Source organism: Gambusia affinis, linkage group LG13, assembly GCF_019740435.1.
Source record: "Gambusia affinis linkage group LG13, SWU_Gaff_1.0, whole genome shotgun sequence".
NCBI lineage: Eukaryota > Metazoa > Chordata > Actinopteri > Cyprinodontiformes > Poeciliidae > Gambusia > Gambusia affinis.
Genome location: NC_057880.1, coordinates 4,555,644 through 4,574,302, shown reverse-complemented (window position 1 = coordinate 4,574,302; position 18,659 = coordinate 4,555,644). Strand labels below are relative to the sequence as shown.

General features: G+C 40.7%; 1 protein-coding gene across 4 annotated transcripts; it reads right to left on the bottom strand.

Moving 5' to 3' along the window:
* Positions 1–9,737: 9,737 nt before the first annotated feature.
* lbx1a (ladybird homeobox 1a) lies at positions 9,738–15,751 on the bottom strand. Of its 4 annotated transcripts, XM_044136189.1 has the most exons (6): positions 15,677–15,751; positions 15,448–15,597; positions 14,465–14,499; positions 13,957–14,071; positions 11,430–12,157; positions 9,738–10,458 (listed from the first exon to the last, which is right to left on the bottom strand). In XM_044136189.1, the coding sequence occupies exons 5-6, from the start codon at positions 11,722–11,724 to the stop codon at positions 9,908–9,910; spliced, it is 846 nt and encodes a 281-aa protein (XP_043992124.1). In that variant the 5' UTR covers positions 11,725–12,157; positions 13,957–14,071; positions 14,465–14,499; positions 15,448–15,597; positions 15,677–15,751; the 3' UTR covers positions 9,738–9,907. The 4 variants fall into 4 exon arrangements, with proteins under 4 accessions (XP_043992124.1, XP_043992123.1, XP_043992126.1 ...); XM_044136188.1 differs by lacking the exon at positions 14,465–14,499; XM_044136191.1 differs by lacking the exons at positions 13,957–14,071; positions 14,465–14,499.
* Between the last annotated feature and the right edge of the window lie 2,908 nt (positions 15,752–18,659).

Genomic DNA, 18,659 nt, shown 5'->3' with positions numbered 1-18,659 from the left:
TGTTAAATATTAGCAAATATAAATGCTGCCATAATCAAAACAAAATTTATGGAAAAAATTGAAGTATGTTGAACAATGAATGAATCTGTAAACTTAAACATAAAGACATTCAGAGTTGGGCTACATGCAGGAATGATCTCCTTTGGTGCTCTGTGGTGCATTTAGGTTTCATGATTCTCTAGCTGAAAGTGCTTTTGACTGATCTCCTGGTTTTAGATGTAGCCCTGTGCTAACACAGCTAGTTAACCTTAGTGTTACATCTCTTCAAGATCTGCTGGTGCCTGGTGATGGGTCATTTTATTCGGTGTTCAATCATGAAAAGAGATCCATAACGTGTAGGACATGGCCTTTAAGGACTGACTTTGGACACCTTGATGGGGACATGAGATTTGAGCTCCAGTCAAAAGAACTGTCAGAAATATGTATCTCGTTTCAGTTTTAGTCAGCTTAAAACATTACAGACAAAATAAAGAACTTATTTTCAACATTATGAAGCTCCAGAGAACACACTGCTCACTTCCTGTTTGTGTGTGTGTGGGTGCATGACTATAGGTGTGTGGCTGTATAAAGCTGTGGCCAGCTTTGAGAGGGTAATCCATCTCTATCACTTAAATGATTATCCCCATTAATCTGTTGTAAACTAATAAACACCCTCCCTCTCTCCCGTCCTCCTCCCTCTGCTCATAGTCCTGTGCCTCTACTCTGAATGCAGGTTCATTAAGTCTTCAGTACATTAATACGTCTTCTTGTCCCCCCCGTTGCTCCTGTCACCTGGTGCTTTAGGCCCCTAGAGGCCCTGGAAGATATTGGTTCTTTTTCCATGTGTGAAGAGGTGTAAAAGCATGTAGGCGTATGTGTGTGTGAGTACCAGGTTTTTATATCCATACGGGAACTTATTGCTGTCTGTCTACAATGTGGGGTTGTGAGGACCGTTACTCCTTTGGGGACATTTTCTTGGTCCTGAGGGGAAATGCTGTTTTTGGGTTAGGGGGTTTCATCTGTGATGGATAGGGTTAGGTTTAGGCATCTATTGGTAATGATTAGGATGTTTTCAGACCTGAGACATTTGGTCTGCTATAAATGGACCAGAATTTGTTTCCCCATTGGTCCGGACATCTTGTGCAGATGTAAATACACTCATGCTGGTGTGAACTGAACAACCAGACTGAGAGACATTTTTTGAGGTGATCTTGGTCTTCTTCCAAACAAACAGGTGAATGCACACTGGCTTCAGTGCGAACCAACTACAGGAAATATACTGTACATCTACATGAGTCAACGTTGCTCGGCATTATGGCAATAAGCCCTTTAGTGTTACTAATTCTACTGCTTTCGTACTGATTGTAATGAAGTGTACCTGATCTTCCTTTTTCTGTTTAGCAGTACTGCTGCCAGCATTTTGTGGTTCAGGGGATGTGGAGCATCTTGTCTTTTTCAACTAGCATCATCCACTTGCTTATGCCGTTCCAAATTTGGAAATATCTTATTGTAAAACCTGAGTTTATTGAGCTGTTCTTGACATTCCAAGTGGCATCACAGTTAGAATAACACACAAAAATAGGAATCAGGACTTCCATGTTGTTTTTATTCTGTCTCTGTGATCTGTACCACCCCTGTCATTTCTGTCAAATGGGAGCAGTGGCTTTGTTTACAAATTATAGTAACATTTCAAGAAAGCACAAAATGAAAGCAAACTGCACAAAACAAAAAGAAAGTTTGCTTTTTGCATGGACCACGGGACAGGTGTATTCCTGGTTTGAATACACTCATACACTGGAGGAAAATAAATAGAAGTCGATGCAAAGTGTCTGTGAAAGACATACTGTGTGTGCGTGTGTGTGTGTGTGTGTGTGCGTGTGTGTGTGTGTGTGTGTGTGTGTGTGTGTGTGTGTGTGTGCATGGTTGTTTGTCCTATGTCTTCTTCCAAACAAACAGGTGATGAATTGACAACCTGTCCATGGTGTTGATCGCCCCTTGAAATATAAGGTAGAAACACCTAACAAGGGAACTGATGCTAGTGGTTGAAAGGTGGCTGAAACAGTGCAAATGCTTTGGTAATAAACTTCAATATTTGGACATTGTTACGGCAATAATTATTAACTGATAAAGTAGTATGCGCCTCACTTATTCCTGAGGGATCAACCGTTAAGTGTAAATTTTGCTTTAACCAATCGAATTCAACTGGAGTCTTTGATTTACCTGACTAAATGAGAATTTATTAGACTGAATTGAACTTAATGACCTTGGATGTTTAATCAATGTGCTTTGAGATGACTTTTGTTGACATTTAGCACTTTATAAATAGTTGAGTAGAAGATGAACATCTGTCCAGCAAACACTCATGAGGTAATGAAACCAATGCAGGTAAAATTTTTTTTAAAAGGTTAATAGAGGAGCAACGTTGCCTTCAGGGTAATTTTCTGAAGGTGGAATTTCAGAAAGATCAGGAGTTTCAAAGAGACAGACTTTGGCTCAAACATGTAAGGTTGTATTGTTAATAAACTCGAAAAATGGCACAACATGTGAAAAGGAAGGATGTAAAAAACATGAGTCATATTTGAAATATGCTATATTTTTATAAGAACTGATGGTAACATATTTACTTGATTGTGCTAAATGGCACTATTTGCCCGGAAAATACATGATACTGCCTCTTTAAAAACTTTCAAGCACTCCATTTGTCTGCAGCTGATGCTATATGTAGAATGATCACAGAATAAACCCTCCATTTCTGGACGGGTTGGAAAATTCTGTGGCACTGTCATCATGTACTGAAATGTTATACAAACCACATGTAGGACATCACAGTCAACATAGCTGGCACTTAGATGCAGTTTTGACGTAATAAGAGGATTACTTGTTTCCATGTTAAACCATGCAGATGCTCAGTTTGCACAGATGAAGATTTAAATCCCCTTGAGATGCTGGAGGTCAAAGTAGCTCCATCTAAAATTCCCTGACCTACTTTCTAATCCATTTGCCTCAAAGCAAAATAATATCCAACAGGTGTCACAATGGCCGAGAACAGACTCAAAAACTCAGCCTCCTGCTCGCACCAAAAATCACTCCACTCCTCAAGGCAACCCACCCCTGACTTCATTACAGTCATGCAGAATGGGATCTGTAAGCAATAACATAAACACTGCAGGGTTTGGAGTTGTAAATAAATATAAGACTAATGAAAATGTGAAGCGTGGCCTGTTGCTTGAGCGCTGAGTGACTGAGCTTAACGCAGCCGTAGACATGATGGGCCGAGTGACTGCTCCCTGAAGAAATTAAGACAACATGTTGTCACCTGCATCTGGCTGTTGTTGGATGAGATATTGCTTCTATTGGCTGGTAATAAAAGTGTCAAGCACCTTATGCCTGCACAGACACACTAACCTGATCTCATTCCAGAAACGTTGACTTTATTCAAAAGCAGACTCGGATACACACACAACGTACACTAAAGTAACCCTGCTAATGTGTGCAGAAATATAAATTGATCCAAACGCACCTAAAGCCCCATTCATAGAACCACATGTTGAATGTATTCTTACTTCAACATAGACTAGACTAAAAAATGCCTTTTAGAATTTAACCGACAGACTGATAAACGTACACTGTCCACAGAGAAGCTTTAATTACGTCAGCTTGGCTTTTCCTGCCTCTCTGCTGCCTGCTGCTGCACAATAGATCTCTGTCAGAGCATCTGACAGATTAAGACAGAGTACAGGTACTATGGTATATTCACCCACGCTCACGCACGCACACACACACACACACACACACGCCCACACACGCACACACACACACACACACACACGCACACACACACACACACACACACACACATATGAGCATTGTGCTTTTCAGTTTTCAGCAGTTCCCATTTTTCTCTGTGAGTTCCTCTCCCTTTTAATGAAGGGATCATTTCTACTATTCTAATTGTCTTTACTCTCCTGCACAGGTCGCCTTGCGGTGAACCTCCTGGTACCACCACCAGGATGGTACCAATTTTGGTGATGGGCCCCACTTTGGTCCTGGGTAGCTCTTGCCCGACTCTTTCCTGGCCCACCCAGTTTTTTCTTTGTAGCAGTACCTGCTTAATCTACCTGCTTTTGGTAATTCCAGCTGCCAGGTGATTTCCTGTTTGTTTTGTTTGACGTATTATTTTTGCTCATTAACAGCTTAATTATTTTGCATGTCCTCGTCACTCTGTCTTTTGTTGTGACTAAATGAGCCGGGTCATAACATTCTCCAACACTGACATTTTTTGCCTCCCCCTCCTTGTTCCTGCGCCTCCCCTGTTCTGCTGCGGTCACAGAAAACACGGGGTGAGTAAATATTCTGAGACTCGCTCGATGGTTTGTTTCAAAGTAAAATAAGTTTTACTACTGGCGGAGCTCAGTCTAAAACTGAGCATTAACATAGAAGTGCTCACATAAACAGGAAGGGCAAAGAGGGTAACATTGGGCTGGCTGCAATGCTGGCTGGTGGAAAAAATAATAATTCTTGGTGGGGCTGATTATTGGGGGAAAATTGAATCAAATGAATGGTAGAAATATGACTACAACTCCACAATAATGTAACAATCTCCATAAAGCAAAATAACACAAAAGCTTAGATTGGCTAAAAGTAAAAGATTGGTTCAGGTACTTGCAAAATATTAAAGTATTTAATCATTGAATAGGTGTCAACAACTCTGCTGAAGCAATTGTGGACCTCAACAAATATAAACAGGACTTCACCTCTTGTACAACACCACATCCAAATGGCCATGTTACCCAGGAAACATCATGACATCTGATCTAAACACTTGATTGCTCTTGGTGAAAAGCTGCAGGCATCATCCCGTCAAAGAAGAGGCTTTGACTGGGCGCCGGAAAGATAGTTCACCCACAGCGCCAAACAATGTGACGACAGCCGCACACAACTTCTGTCATAGTGTGAAAGGTGTACTTAAGGATGTAGTACATAGAATATACCACAAGATGTCAGTAGAACAACAAATGAGGATGACTTGACGGTCTGAAACATGATGGGCAAACAACGCTCACAGATCTGAGGAGTCTCTCTCTCCTTCTCATCCCTTTCTCACGCACACACAAATGAGCACACACACATACACACACACACACGCACCCCCCCTCCCCCCCACCACACACACATCCATGTAATTATATGCAAACTGAGGACTTCGTTTTGAGTCCATTAATTTTAGTTACAGCATTTTTGCCTAACCCAGACATTGTCCCTAACCCAACCCTTACTAGTTTATTCTTAACCCGAACCTCAACTAAAACATAGCTCACTCCGTACCTCTAAATCACAGTAAAACTGCAACATTGTGAGGACTGGGAAAAAGTCACTTTGGACAAATGAGCTCTTTTTCTAGGCAAAATGCTGTGAAAGTTGTCCTCAAATTTTAATATGCTAGTATGCACACACAAGCCAGCCCTCTGCAGAGGCTCTGTAAATCTAAATGATCTGCCACATTAAGAAAAGGATGATCAGCACTAAAACATCGTAGCAGACACACAATTTCTGTTTTCAGCAAATAGCCAGCTGATCTCATTCTGCTTCTGTGACTTTAACACACTCAGCAGGCAGCTTAGCAGCCAAGGAGCTCAGGCCCCGGGACAGATGTAGGGAAAAATGTCTTTCAGTATGAGTGAATTATGGTTTCCAGCATTGCTAAATACATTTCTTTATCAAAATTATCAACTAGAAATTGATTAATGTGCAAACTGAGAAGGGGAAGGAGGGGAGTCATGGACAGTTCTACTTGTGAATACCAATTAATCACCAGTTAAAAATTAATACACCTATCAATTTTACCAGGGACATGCTCGGCTCAGTAACCCATAAAATTGAAGCTTGTGGTGTTAAGGGGGCTCTAAAGGAATGTAATAACTAAAATTTCAGATCGACCCTATTTAGTGATCGATCAAGCTGTGCCCTGTAGCACAGACAGCTCATTTGTTCAGCTCGGCTCTAGCAAATACAACCATAAAGCCAAGATGGCGCTCAACACACTCTGCTACAGTTTCCTACAGTTCAGCACATCCTTACACTACAGCACAGGATTTGTGCAGCACGATCCAGTAAAGGCTTTGTTCTGCACAAAAAGATGATTAGCTATCATCTGCCTACTGATAAATTAACTCAATCTACTCAAGGCATGGAAATGGTAGTAGTATAAATAACGTGAGACAGGACAAACAATGTATAGGTATCCCTCCCCAAATTATGAAAAAAAAGTCTCTAACCTCTAAAAATGAACAGGGGGGCGGCCATTTTGGGTCAAAGATATAGCACATAAAACTCTGCTGCTTGCATGCTCATGCTCTTGATATTGTTCATCAAAGGACACCATGATTTTAAGAGGTTTCAGATGTCACAACGAGACTTGCATGCTACTGTTTTACTGTAATTAAAGGGCCCTCTGGTTCCTGGAGGGCCCTCCAGAAACTAGAGGGGCCCTCTAGTGGTGTCCCTTGATGGAGGAGAGTTTGTCCATAGGACCCCAAAGTGCTTCACACTGCTTTCAATCATTTATCCATTCATGCATATTCACACGCTGATGGTGGCAAGCTTCCATCAGCTTGACTTTTAAAAAAAAAAAAAAAATTATGATTATTATACATTCTTAGAGTGGAAAGGAATCATTTTAAAAGACACAAAATATGGACGCATGTGAAATTTTCACAAGAAACGGAATTGGTAACAGAAAACCAGCGTAGTCTGAATTGAATCCAGCAGGCCCAATTATAGCAGGTCCTCACACTTTGTGAGCGTTGCTTGTTTGGAAAGGTCCCACATGGCAGCAGTCGGGTCCAGCAGGAGGAAATGAGGGGGGGGGGAGTTCATGTCAGGTCTGGTTGCTCAAGCAGGGTGGGGGTGTGTGCATCAAACTTCAATTTTCCAGTTGAGTGAAATCATATTTCTTCTCTGTGTGTGTTTGTCACAAGGAGGAGCTACGGTTCCCTGCGGTCGTTTGCTGTGCAGCCTTCTGCCATGGCAGACTGACGAAGGCAGCTCACCGTCCGCCAGACGAAACGTCAAAGGAAGGACTTGAATGAACGAATCCTGTCATCTCCATTGGTTACAGTAAGGGAACATGATTGTGGAAAGACGCACAGTAAAAACGCAATACGTTGTTGTTGCTATGTAACAACGTTTTGAGTCATATTTATCTTTATTTTGAGAGACATGTGTCAATATCACAGTCTAAGCAGCAAACGTTAGTGCAGAGAGAATAGGTGTAGTGACTCTTTTACAGTAATGAAATGATTTCATATTATATAATATAGAGGTCCAAAAGTGTCAAAAATAATAAATAAAAGATTGAACCCTAAAGTGATCCACTTTGTCAAGGGTAAAAGAATAGTGTGTGTGTGTGTGTTTGAAGTCTACATATTGATTTTCAGAAAGTAATTTTTCATTTTAATACCACTTTCTTATGACAAGAACTCAATTTTGCACAGCCACGGCTAAGACTGTAAATGAGAAACTTTGTCAAGAGTTCACACACCAGTTTCTGTCTGCCTGCAGGGTTCTGCATGGCTGCAAAGACATAAAAGAATACATTTACAAGAAAAATAGGTTTAGTAGAAAAAAAATATATTTGTGTGATGCAATAATCGATTCACAAATCAATTTTTTTGGTCTTTATTACTCAAAGTTAGAAATCAGGGCTACCAATTGCTACATCACTGTTGACCTGTTGTGGTTGTAACTAATCAGATGCTAGGATCTACTTGATAGATTTCATTTAAAGTTAAGATTATTTTATGGCGCACCGTGGCACAGCAACCACAAAGCGGCTCAATAAACACCAAACTACAACAGTTTTAAATTTGAATCAGCAGATTTTACCAGCTGCGACAGACTGGTGACCTGTGCAGGGTGACCCTGCCTCTCGTCCAGAACGTTAGCTGGAGAGGCACCAGCACCTCCCGACCCCGTTAGGGACAAGGGAGTTAGAAAATGGATGGAAGGACGGATTTTACCAGCCATTGTACAGAATGCATGAAATATTAATTGCTTTTTAAAATATTTTATTTATTTATTTTTTAACTCACAAGACCAGGACTTCTGGCACACCACATTCACCAGTTTATTGTTCCCCTGGCTGCAGCCTACCATCCCGCTCCTTGGAAAACGAGGCAAAGGGTTGAAAGTCTTGTACTAGCTGATAGTGGGAAGCTTTAGCCTGGACAAAAAGCGGCGACCCGCTGAGGCACATTCATATTCACGGCCCCAGGGAGCGTGTCCACAAACAGGGTCTAATTGTTCAATAGACGGATTTAGTTAATCCATGAAAGTGGCTCACAGCTGAAGACGACAACACTGGAGCCATATGGACTCCAGTCCAAATCACCGCAGGCCGACTGAGTTCGCCTGGAGCTGGCGGGGGGCACGGCGGGGACACGTGAGCGTCATCTCACCGAGACGCGCATTACATAGCTGCAGATTGTGCATATTAATGCATCAATTAAAAGTAGTCTGACCAATCAACGACAATTAAAATAAAAGAGATCTGGTTTGTTTTAGAATGTTATAACCCTGGAGTTTTGAAGAAAAATATTAATAAATGTTTTCAGGCCACCCGTCGCTTCAAGGCACTTCGGTTCAGTCTACACAGTTCAGCCTGATTTAATACAAGGCTTCGTTTATGAAGGCATTTTTGATGCAAAAGTGTTTGTGACTCGAAACTGAAAAGAGAAAGAAATCGTAAAGGACTCCTGTAATCGTAGATGTTTTGCGCCTCTTTGGATTCTTAATTGCAAGACACAAATGGTATTCTTTGAGTCACACTAAGGTAACTCAAAGAAGTTAAAAGTGTTCATGTTATGGAATATTTACAGTAATTTCACTTAATTCTTTCGGTTTAGTGATGATGACAACTTACTTTTTTGTGTTGAATTAACTTAAAAGTTACATTTTTTTTTAACTTAAAGAACTTTTTACTTTGACTTTACTTGAAACAATTAAGTTCGATGTCACGTTAGTATCCTTAAACTAGTAACCCAGTTTGTGTCTTTTGAATCTCACTTTCTTATAGTTTGGAAGCTGTTCACAAAATGTTTTTTGCCAAGTGGACAATTCAATAGGCTGCATAATACCATTCCACCTTCTTGAATGTATTAAAAATTATATCCTTATTAATTTGGTCTATGGAGGGATTTGCCATATTTTTAAAATTCATACTTATTCTGTGAAATACAAAAACTCTTAATGGTTCTGAGTTATTTTACAGGCTCTGTGAAGGAGTTTTATAATTTACTGCGCAGCAGACACGTCCGAGCAGGGCTTTTGTTTTTGTGACTTGTAGAACTGAATCTGTGACTCACATCGAGGAATCTGTTCAGTGCAGCAGCAGTTTTGTGTCTGAGTGATTAAAACTAATATTCACATTATATTTTTCTGACACAGGTATGTGGATTTGTTTTACAACATTCATGAAAATTTGTAGAGCCAAGATTTTTTATTTTTCTTTAAAGGCTTTAATGGCCTTTATTTGACAGTGAATTGACAGGAAAATGGGCAATGAGAGAAGGAGGAAGACAAATAAAGGTCATCAGGCTGGGAATCGAACCTGCAACAGGTGGGTTGTCCTTAACCACAGCGCTGACACAGCAACCCAATACCTTTTTTTTAAGTGTGGCTCAAAAAAAAAAAAACAGTACAATTTGTATTTTGTACTTAAGAATTTGTATCTGAAGAGGTGTAATTGTTGTACTAAGAATAAAATCTACAATTACATAGCTCTAATTAGATTTTTATTTTCAACTTCTCAGTTCCAAGCCACAAATACTTTGGCACCAAACAAAACCTTCATATTCAGTCAAAAAGTGGCGAGTGTAATTGAATTAAAGTAGGGAAACCACGACAGTCACTCCACGCCACGTGGGATGCTTCAGTCACCCACATCGATCTCCTCCTCTTCCTCCTCCTCCTCCTCCTCTTCCTCTTCGTCCTCCGAACCGTACCTGCTGATCGGTCCGTCTCTGTCCCGCGGCAGCTTGGGGGAAGGAAGAGTAGGAGACGCAGGCGGCCTGTTGAAATCTCCTTCAGTCCTGCCGAACCTCTGCTCCGGGCCTCCGGCCCGGTTCAGTGCAGAGCGCGCCACCAGGCCCAGACCTTCGGCCGCGCACTTCTCCAGCTCCGCCAGCTTGGAGAGCTTCTCAAAGGCCACAGCTCCAGCGGCTCTGGCGGACTGCACGTCGGCCTTCATTTCCTCCAGGTCCCGCTTGAGCTTGGCCCGCCTGTTCTGGAACCAGGTGATGACCTGCGCGTTGGTCAGGCTCAGGTGCTGGGCGAGCTGGTCCCGGTCCGCCGGACTCAGATACTTCTGATACAGGAAGCGTTTCTCCAACTCGTAGATCTGATGGTTGGTGAAGGCCGTCCGGGACTTCCGGCGCTTTTTAGGGGCGTTCCTCTGTCCGAAAAGGCCCTGACGGTCCCGGCCTGAGAGGAAGAGAAAGACCGGGTCCAGATAATTACAGATTGAACGGAACTCGATCTATTGGGGGTCACGCTGATAAAAGCTTTGACAATATTAAATAGACCAATAAGTAGCTATCTAATTTTATTTAATTGGAACATTTACAATTTATATATATATATATATATATATATATATATATATATATATATATATATATATATATATATATATATATATATATATATATATATATATATATATATATATAATAAAAGCATTAATAGAAATATTCAAATATGCAATAGGAGTCACATTCGTTTTATTGTGTTGAAATCTGTTATTATTATTATTATTATTATTATTATTATTATTATTATTATTATTATTATTATTATTAATATTATTATTATTTTGTTTTATTGTAAACTTGCTGTTTTGTTTAGCAAAAATACATTAGAGTTAAAATGTGTATGCTGAAATGTTTGAATCTATTAGGTCAGGTTTAAACTGAATCATCTTAAATTCTCAGATAACTTTACATAAACTTGATAAAGAACCTGCCAATGTTTTAAAAATAAATAACGAATGAAGGTTTCAGCAGAACTACAGTGAAGGTATCAGTAATGTCAGTAAATTGTGTAATGAGATTAAAATCTATGTGATTTAAAAAAATATCCTCCATAAACATCGACGTCCTGTGGAAGACAATATATCCATCCTCTTTTTATTTTACCGGTAGCCTACTTTAAAATCTAAAAACAGAGTAGTTCTTCTTCAGAAGTGAATTTACTGCAGCAGAACTTCATCAAAAATGATAAGTTCACTTTTTCCAAAACATCATGTGTCATTGAATTATTATCCATCCATCCATTTTCTATTCACCCTTTGTCCCAAGTTGAATTATTATTCTGACCAAATTCTTATCCCAGAGAAAACAGTTGCCTCAAACACTGAAGGCGGTTGCAGAAACAAAGAGCAGAGCAGGGATTACCCTCTGCAGCCTGCAGGACGCTGACCTCCAGGCCCCGGAAGGTTTTGCTGGCCAGTTCCTCCAGTGCGCACAGTGGGGAGCTCAGGCCCAGCGGTGGCCGGTCGGACGGGCTTCTTTCCTGTTGAGACGCTGGCAACGGCCGGCTCCTCTTCGCACACGGCTTGTTGAGGATGTCCTCGATGCCGAAGGGCGTCAACGGCTTGCTGGAGGTGGCCGGCGGTGGGAGCTGGCCCACTGGACTGTGTCTCCTCTTCCTCAGCACCTCAGAGCATTTCGACTCGACCTGAGAGGTCATAGCAGTTTGAGCTCCTCCACCTGAACAGAGGTAACTTCAGAGCCGTGAGGTTTGGGAAGAGATAGCCCACTGACCAGAGAGTAGATTCTGCAGCTGCATGATGGCCAAGGAGCTACACTTCTCAGTGGACGCGACTGGAACCCGTCTGGTGGGCGGTGATGTGCTGACAGAAGCCAGTCTGACCCAACTTATGGTGTGTGGATCAGTCCCTCCCCATCCTCTGTGTGTGCGCTCGGAGAGAGAGAGCGAGAGAGAGAGAGCAGGAGGTGGAAGGTTTCACAGAGTGACGCTGTGATCGCAGGAGACCAATTAGGGAGAACGAGTTCAGCTCATTGGTCATCAGTCAACCTGCCTGCATGTAGAAGTTCTCATCTCCATCGAGCATGAGAGAGAATAACGCTCCATGTTTACGGAGTTCCAGGCCACCAAAACGCTGAAGGGAAATCAGATTATGAATTGAGAGAGAGAGAGAGAAAGAGAGAAAGAAAACATGGCTGTCATAGCAGTGGCTTGTTTGGAGATGATTAGAAGTGTGAACAGGACCAGCACGAAGAAGCTGCGTTTCAACAAACCACAAGATTTTCTAGAACGACTTTTCTTTTTTTGTTGCAAAATGAGACCCAAGAAGAGATATTTGCGTTCATCAGAAACAGATGTTGTAAAGTCCTAAGAACTTCCCACACGTGGAAGTTGTGAGTATCATGTTAGTGTGAGCGTGAACATGATCCCATTGAGCAGGCGGCGGTTGTCCCAGACTCCAGAGCATGACTAAAGTGATTCATTTGTTCCCAATGATTAATGACGAGAGACCGACATGTTCAATAATGCCGTTTTGGTGGCGCTCAGCTCTGCCCTCACCCCTGCTGCCCAGCTGCGTACTGTGACTAATAGTCACTTTGATGAGAAAATGTGATACTTCAGCCTCAGGGACAGAAAGGTGACGACTTTATTATTATAGGCTCTAACATTACGCATATTAAACTCTTGTTACACTAAAGGTTTTGGTGTTAGACAGGATGCCTCACTTGGTTTTTTTTTGGGTTTTTTTGGGTTATTTTCTTGTCTTTTCTTTGTTAAAATGACTCAGATAATTTTTTTCCCCTCCTCAGTCAGTTGTGGTTAATTTGATGCTGTGTCCTAAACTGCATCCTTATTTTGCCATTTAAAAGATTAAATTTTGAAGTATTAATATTAGCATTTGAGAGATAATCTGAAAAGGACACGTTATCTTCTTGAAGTAATTGTTGATCTTAATTAAGAGGAACAGATTGAAATGTGCTGCTGAAAAACCCCCAAAACAATTTTATTGAAAACCTTTCTCATTAAACCCTGTTGTCTGCAAAAAGCAGACGATGTGGTGCTATTCAGGCTGTAGTTATCCTGAGTTATGCTGAATTGAAACTTACAAAATAACAAAAACTGAATTTGAGAAAACATTTTTAATTAATAAATAAAAACGGCAATTAATAGGAAAGAAATATAACTAACTGGAATAATCTCGTGCGTTTACAAAACTAACTAAACACGCTGAAATCACAGATATAATATACTCAGTTTTTGTGTTTATGAATCTATTTATCACCCTTTCAAACAGATGTAAAACTGATTTGGTATCTTCAGTTGAGCAGTCATTACCAAGTCAATTTTGTTCATAATCACAATACAATACTTTGACCTTCTTCAATTCTGAGAAGTAAAATTGACCAAAGTATGAGAAAACTAAAACCACCACTATAGCTAATAAAAACTAAACTAAAACTCAAAATTTAGACACTAAAAAATTTATTGAAACTACCAAAAAAAGTCATAATGAAATAAAACTGAACTATAATACAAACCATTGTAACTGTAATCCTAAATCCAACAAGGTGAATCCTGTCAAGACCATGGCTGCACCAAGTACATCAGTACTCAGAGGCAAAGCTGATTCCCCAAGACAAGGATCCACTAAGGTGTGAATTATCTTTAGAGTAGGGTTAGAGTTGGGCATGTACTGGCAATGGTTGGGTTTTAACGTAACAGTCAAGGTTTGGGTTGAAATGAATGAAAAATGAATGGAAGTCAGTGCCAAGTGCCTGTGAAGACATAAAGATAGACTATGTGTGTGTGTGTGTGTGTGTGTGTGTGGCACATCACAAGTGACTACTTACAACAGTGTGTGTGTGTGTGTGTGTGTGTGTGTGTGCGTGTGCATGTGTGTGTCTGTGTGGCACATCACAAGTGACTACTTACAACAGTGTGTGTGCTTCAGGGTGTTAATTTCCTGTGATGGGATGAGTCCGTGGCATCCCACCGTGATTCATATTAAAAGTCAATTGGCCTTAAAATTTGGCCGGACCCCCAAAGCCTGAAGGAGAGAGATACATCTGTCAGCTAATGGAAGAGCGGCGCGCAGGCATACCGGTTGAAATTGAATCTGACCACAGAGGCAAATGGACCAGAGACAGAGTATCACAACAACTGACCATTAGGTTGATGACAACCTCTTTGCTAACTGTCCCACAGTTTCAGTTTGGCCTCTCCTGGTATGTGGCCCTGTACTGCTGCTGGTGGCCCATGTGAGTCTGCATCTATTTTTAATTTTATACAAAGCAAAACCTCCCCTCCCCACAAAATAAAAAGCAATCAACTCTTCATATAGTATGAGTGAGGATGTGATTGCATGAAGTACGAAGGCTTTGTGTGTTTGCCAATAACTTAAGCAACAGCTATCAAAGATTCTTCACACTTGAGTTCTCACCTGTGTGCTTGTGTGGTGAGGTATGTCAGCGCTGGCTGGGAAACAGAGATGAAGGTAAGAGGTCCATCAACCTCCTGCTGCTGTTTTGATTTCACTGACACATAATTACCACACACACTTTTATTTTCAGGCACCAAACTTTGCCACTTAGGAACAAAGCGACATTTACTGTCTTTTGAAGTTGTAACAACAACTTGCTTTTTTTCTTAACAGAGTTTATTAATTACGTTAATGAATGTGGTTCTGGATAAGACAAAATTGGAAGCTCCTTCATAATCTGTGCATAAATTATCGTAATCAGAAGATTCAGAAATTTTAACCCACAGCAAAGATAACATCAGCTGTGCGAGAAATACAGATGATGAAAATATACACCCAGCGAGACGCAGAGATATATAAATCAATCTATTTGTGAAATCATCATAATTATAAAATGGCTCAATTCAACGTCAAAATTGTAATATATTTATATGTAATGAGGTTGTCGTGGACACAAACGTTCACACCAGAATGTAGGGAAAGAGAAGGAGAAGAGAAGACCAGCGGTTGTTCCCCGTTCTTTTCTTTAGTTTTGGACGTTAGAAGACATTGAGAATAAAGCAAGATGCAAAATACTTTTCCATCTCCTTCTGCTGACTAACTCTTGGAGAAGTCACCAGCACGTGCTGGTTGCGACGTGATGTTCTGTTGTCATGGTTACTAATAAACAACTGAGACATCTATGATCGACATAGGCCGCGTTGGCACTGCAGCCTGAAGTGAACCCAATTCAGATTTTTTTTTGTCAAATCGGATTTTTTTCCCCATTGTCGTTCATACTTCTAAATATATACGACACGCGTACGTGTCGTATAAAATCTCCTACATGCGCAGTAGAGGGCGCAATAACGTCAGTGATCTCAGTGTTCTGCCAACCGCCATAAAAAGTAGAGCTCAACGTTTGCAGAAGTAAACATGGATACTAACGGTGGAACATAACTTACGATTTTGAAGTTGTTGTTGCAGCATATTAACAACTTAGTCCTCATTATAGTCCATCATTGTTGTTGTTTTTCGTCCCGTTTGCGTTTATCAGGATGCAGAATAGTGACGATTGATGAGTATCGGTGACGTTCAGGTCAGATGAATGCGACCTGCACGTTAGGTCACATTTGAATCGGATACGTATGGGATACCCAAGTGGCCTGGGTCACATTAGAAAATAAATATGACCTGTGGTGTCTGGATGACACAGACACAGATGTGCAGTGCTTGTCGACATCTTCAAGGAGGGGGGCGGAAGACGGAGGACGGGAAGACGCCGGAAAGGTGGTTCGCCAAAAAGTCTAGGATCGCCTCTGCTCCTCTGAAACAATGTGTTACAATTACCATGCCTGAATTCACTCTGTAGATAACAAGGTTAATAATGATACGTTATGATGATAATATTCTAAGCCTCCTTTACTACTATGCCTGTTATTAGAGCATGTTTATTAGCTCTTTGTCATTATCTAAAAACTGCAGGAATACTGTGAAACCCCTGTGAAGCTTTGCGATTACTTCACACACACACACACACACACACACACACACACACACACACACACACCCACACACCCCCTTCCACTCCACACACACACGCTCTCCACATAATGGAAATGGTTCACGGTGTTGACAGCTGGCAGATTGTGTGTGTCTGTGTGAACATCATGGCTATTGGCTAAATAATGGGAACAAATGAGAGTCATCCATTTCCTGCCTGGCTTCTCATTGGTAATGACAGCATGGATGACACTGGCTAATCCATCTTCAAGCTCCTCCCTTAAACTACTGTGTTGCTTCCCTCTGGGAGAAGCTTCAGCTAGTGGAACCAGGAGATTATGGAGGCAGTTTAGGCAGAGTTTAGGGAAGGGGAGTCAAACTCATTTTCATTTTGGGCCCCATCAAAAGTTTCAATGTTCTTAAAGGGCCGGTTGTGACAGAATGCATTGATAAAACTCGCTAAACTGTTAGAATATCAATAAATAGATGTTTGTTTCAGCATTCAATAAGATTTTCTTAAAATTAAACAGTCACTGATCAGTCCTTACAGGGTTTTGTGATTTTGTGATTGTTTTTGTATTTGTCACAGATTTTGTGGTGCTAATTTAGAAATATTTTATAATTTTTACAACATTTGCACTATTGTATGATGTTAAATGCCTTTTTTCACTTTTCTTTATTAAGCGGTGTATCAAACATGGACTATAACTTGACACAAAGTAAGACTGAGGCAGCAGTGACTTCAATCAAATGTTTTTGACCAATTTTGAGAAAAACTTGCATTAAAATCAGAATAAACGTGGGAGTCTGTTGATTTTGTGTGAATTTTGTGAAACAGGACGGGTTTATCGATGTAATTCGGAGTCCGGAGGGCCACATAAAGGGCTGTGGCGGGCCAGATTTGGCCTCCGGGCCTCGAGTTTGACACGTGGTTTGGAGCAAGAATGGAGTAACTGAAACATGATTTAGAATCACAATTGACAATATAATATTTTAGTAAAATCTACTAATAATTATTATCACAGTTATCTTAGATACTAATAATATAACTAATATAACTTTTTAAATGCAAATCTAAATGACCTGATATTATCGTTGTATGTAATATGTATTCTTTAAAAGCCAAACTGTCTAATGCCAGTTTCTTGGGCCCTGAAGTTTGACCACTGGGGGGCCTCCAAGATCTAACGTCAGAACACCCTTCTGCAGGAAAACTCCACGAGAAAGTGCTTTTAAAGTGAGATAAACTAGTCAAAAAGACTATTTAAAGAGGATGACCTCTCGAAATCACTGCACGCCTGTGGTCTTCATTGCAGGGGTTATCCTTTTTTCTTTTGATTCTGCTGGCCATTGTGTTTTGGGAATGCATTTCCTTCTGCAAGCCTGGAAGAACCATTCTTTCATTTCTACCAGAAAACTTTTCTAACTTTACTTTGGTGTCCATAATTGTTGCCTGTTGATGCACTAGCACCCCTGGAGACCCGACTAGTGATAAGCATACGAAGATAATAGACGGTTGGATGGGAATTTGGAGGAAAAAGTATTGATAGACTACAGTGGATGTTTCATGTTTGCTTGTCTTTGAACTGTCATACCCACAGGATACACTGGCATAATTACCGGACTTGTCTCAGTTTCCAGAGCATCTGGTGAAATGTTCAAAAATCATGGTGTATAATAAGCGAGGATATTGTTAGCACAGAAAAATAGGCTTTAATGAACAAAACCAGTCTTTCATGCTTAATCAGTGGAGGTAAGTCATAGGATTAGGTAGTGCTTAGTGCTAGGCGGGTGGTTGTAACCCAGTGACCAGCCATAGGAAACACACTTACTGCTCTATCAACTGTAGCCAAAATTATGAGCACATGACCACTGAGAGGGGTGACGACAGAGCTGTTTCAAATGAATCTCACCATGTGCCAGTAGAAACCATTATGTTCAAAAATAGCAAGAAGATATTTAATCAGGTCAAACTTGAATTTGAGAGTCATATGATCTTGAGTACTTTCCAAAAGTGCTAAATATTCAACGTCCGAAAAAGTATACAGCTGTGAAAAGTATCAGATGAAGTTTAATAGGATCATATGAAATATATACATACACTCATCTCATAATAATAATACAATAATGATAATAATACTAAATGACTTGTACATAATAATCATAATCACAATACATCAAATTTATATAGCACTTTCTAGGACACTCAGAGACTCTTTACAAGAGTAAAAATATAAAGTAAAGAAGAGGTGCTGTGTTGCTGCAGGAGTTAAGCACAACCCACATAAGGAGGCCTTAGTTGCGGTTGTCACAGGTGCGAATCCCAGCCTGGTGACTTTTGCTGCATATCTTTCCTCTCTCTCATTACCCTACTTTCCTTTCATAGCACTTTAAAATAAAGGCCAAAAAACAAAAGATTAAAAATTAGATCCCTGATGGCTGATGATCATCTCCAAACGTCCCTCCTCTCTGATCCGCTCCAGTTTGCCTACTGCTCCATCCACTGCACAACCTTTGTTCTCCATACTGCACTTGAGCTTGAAACACCTGGAGAAAAATCCCCATGTGCGAAAGTTTCTGGACTTCAGCTCAGCATTCAACACCAACCATCCCCCTGCATATGGTGAGCAAACTAGCTCCCCCTGTCTGACAGACAGACTCCAGTCTGAGAGGG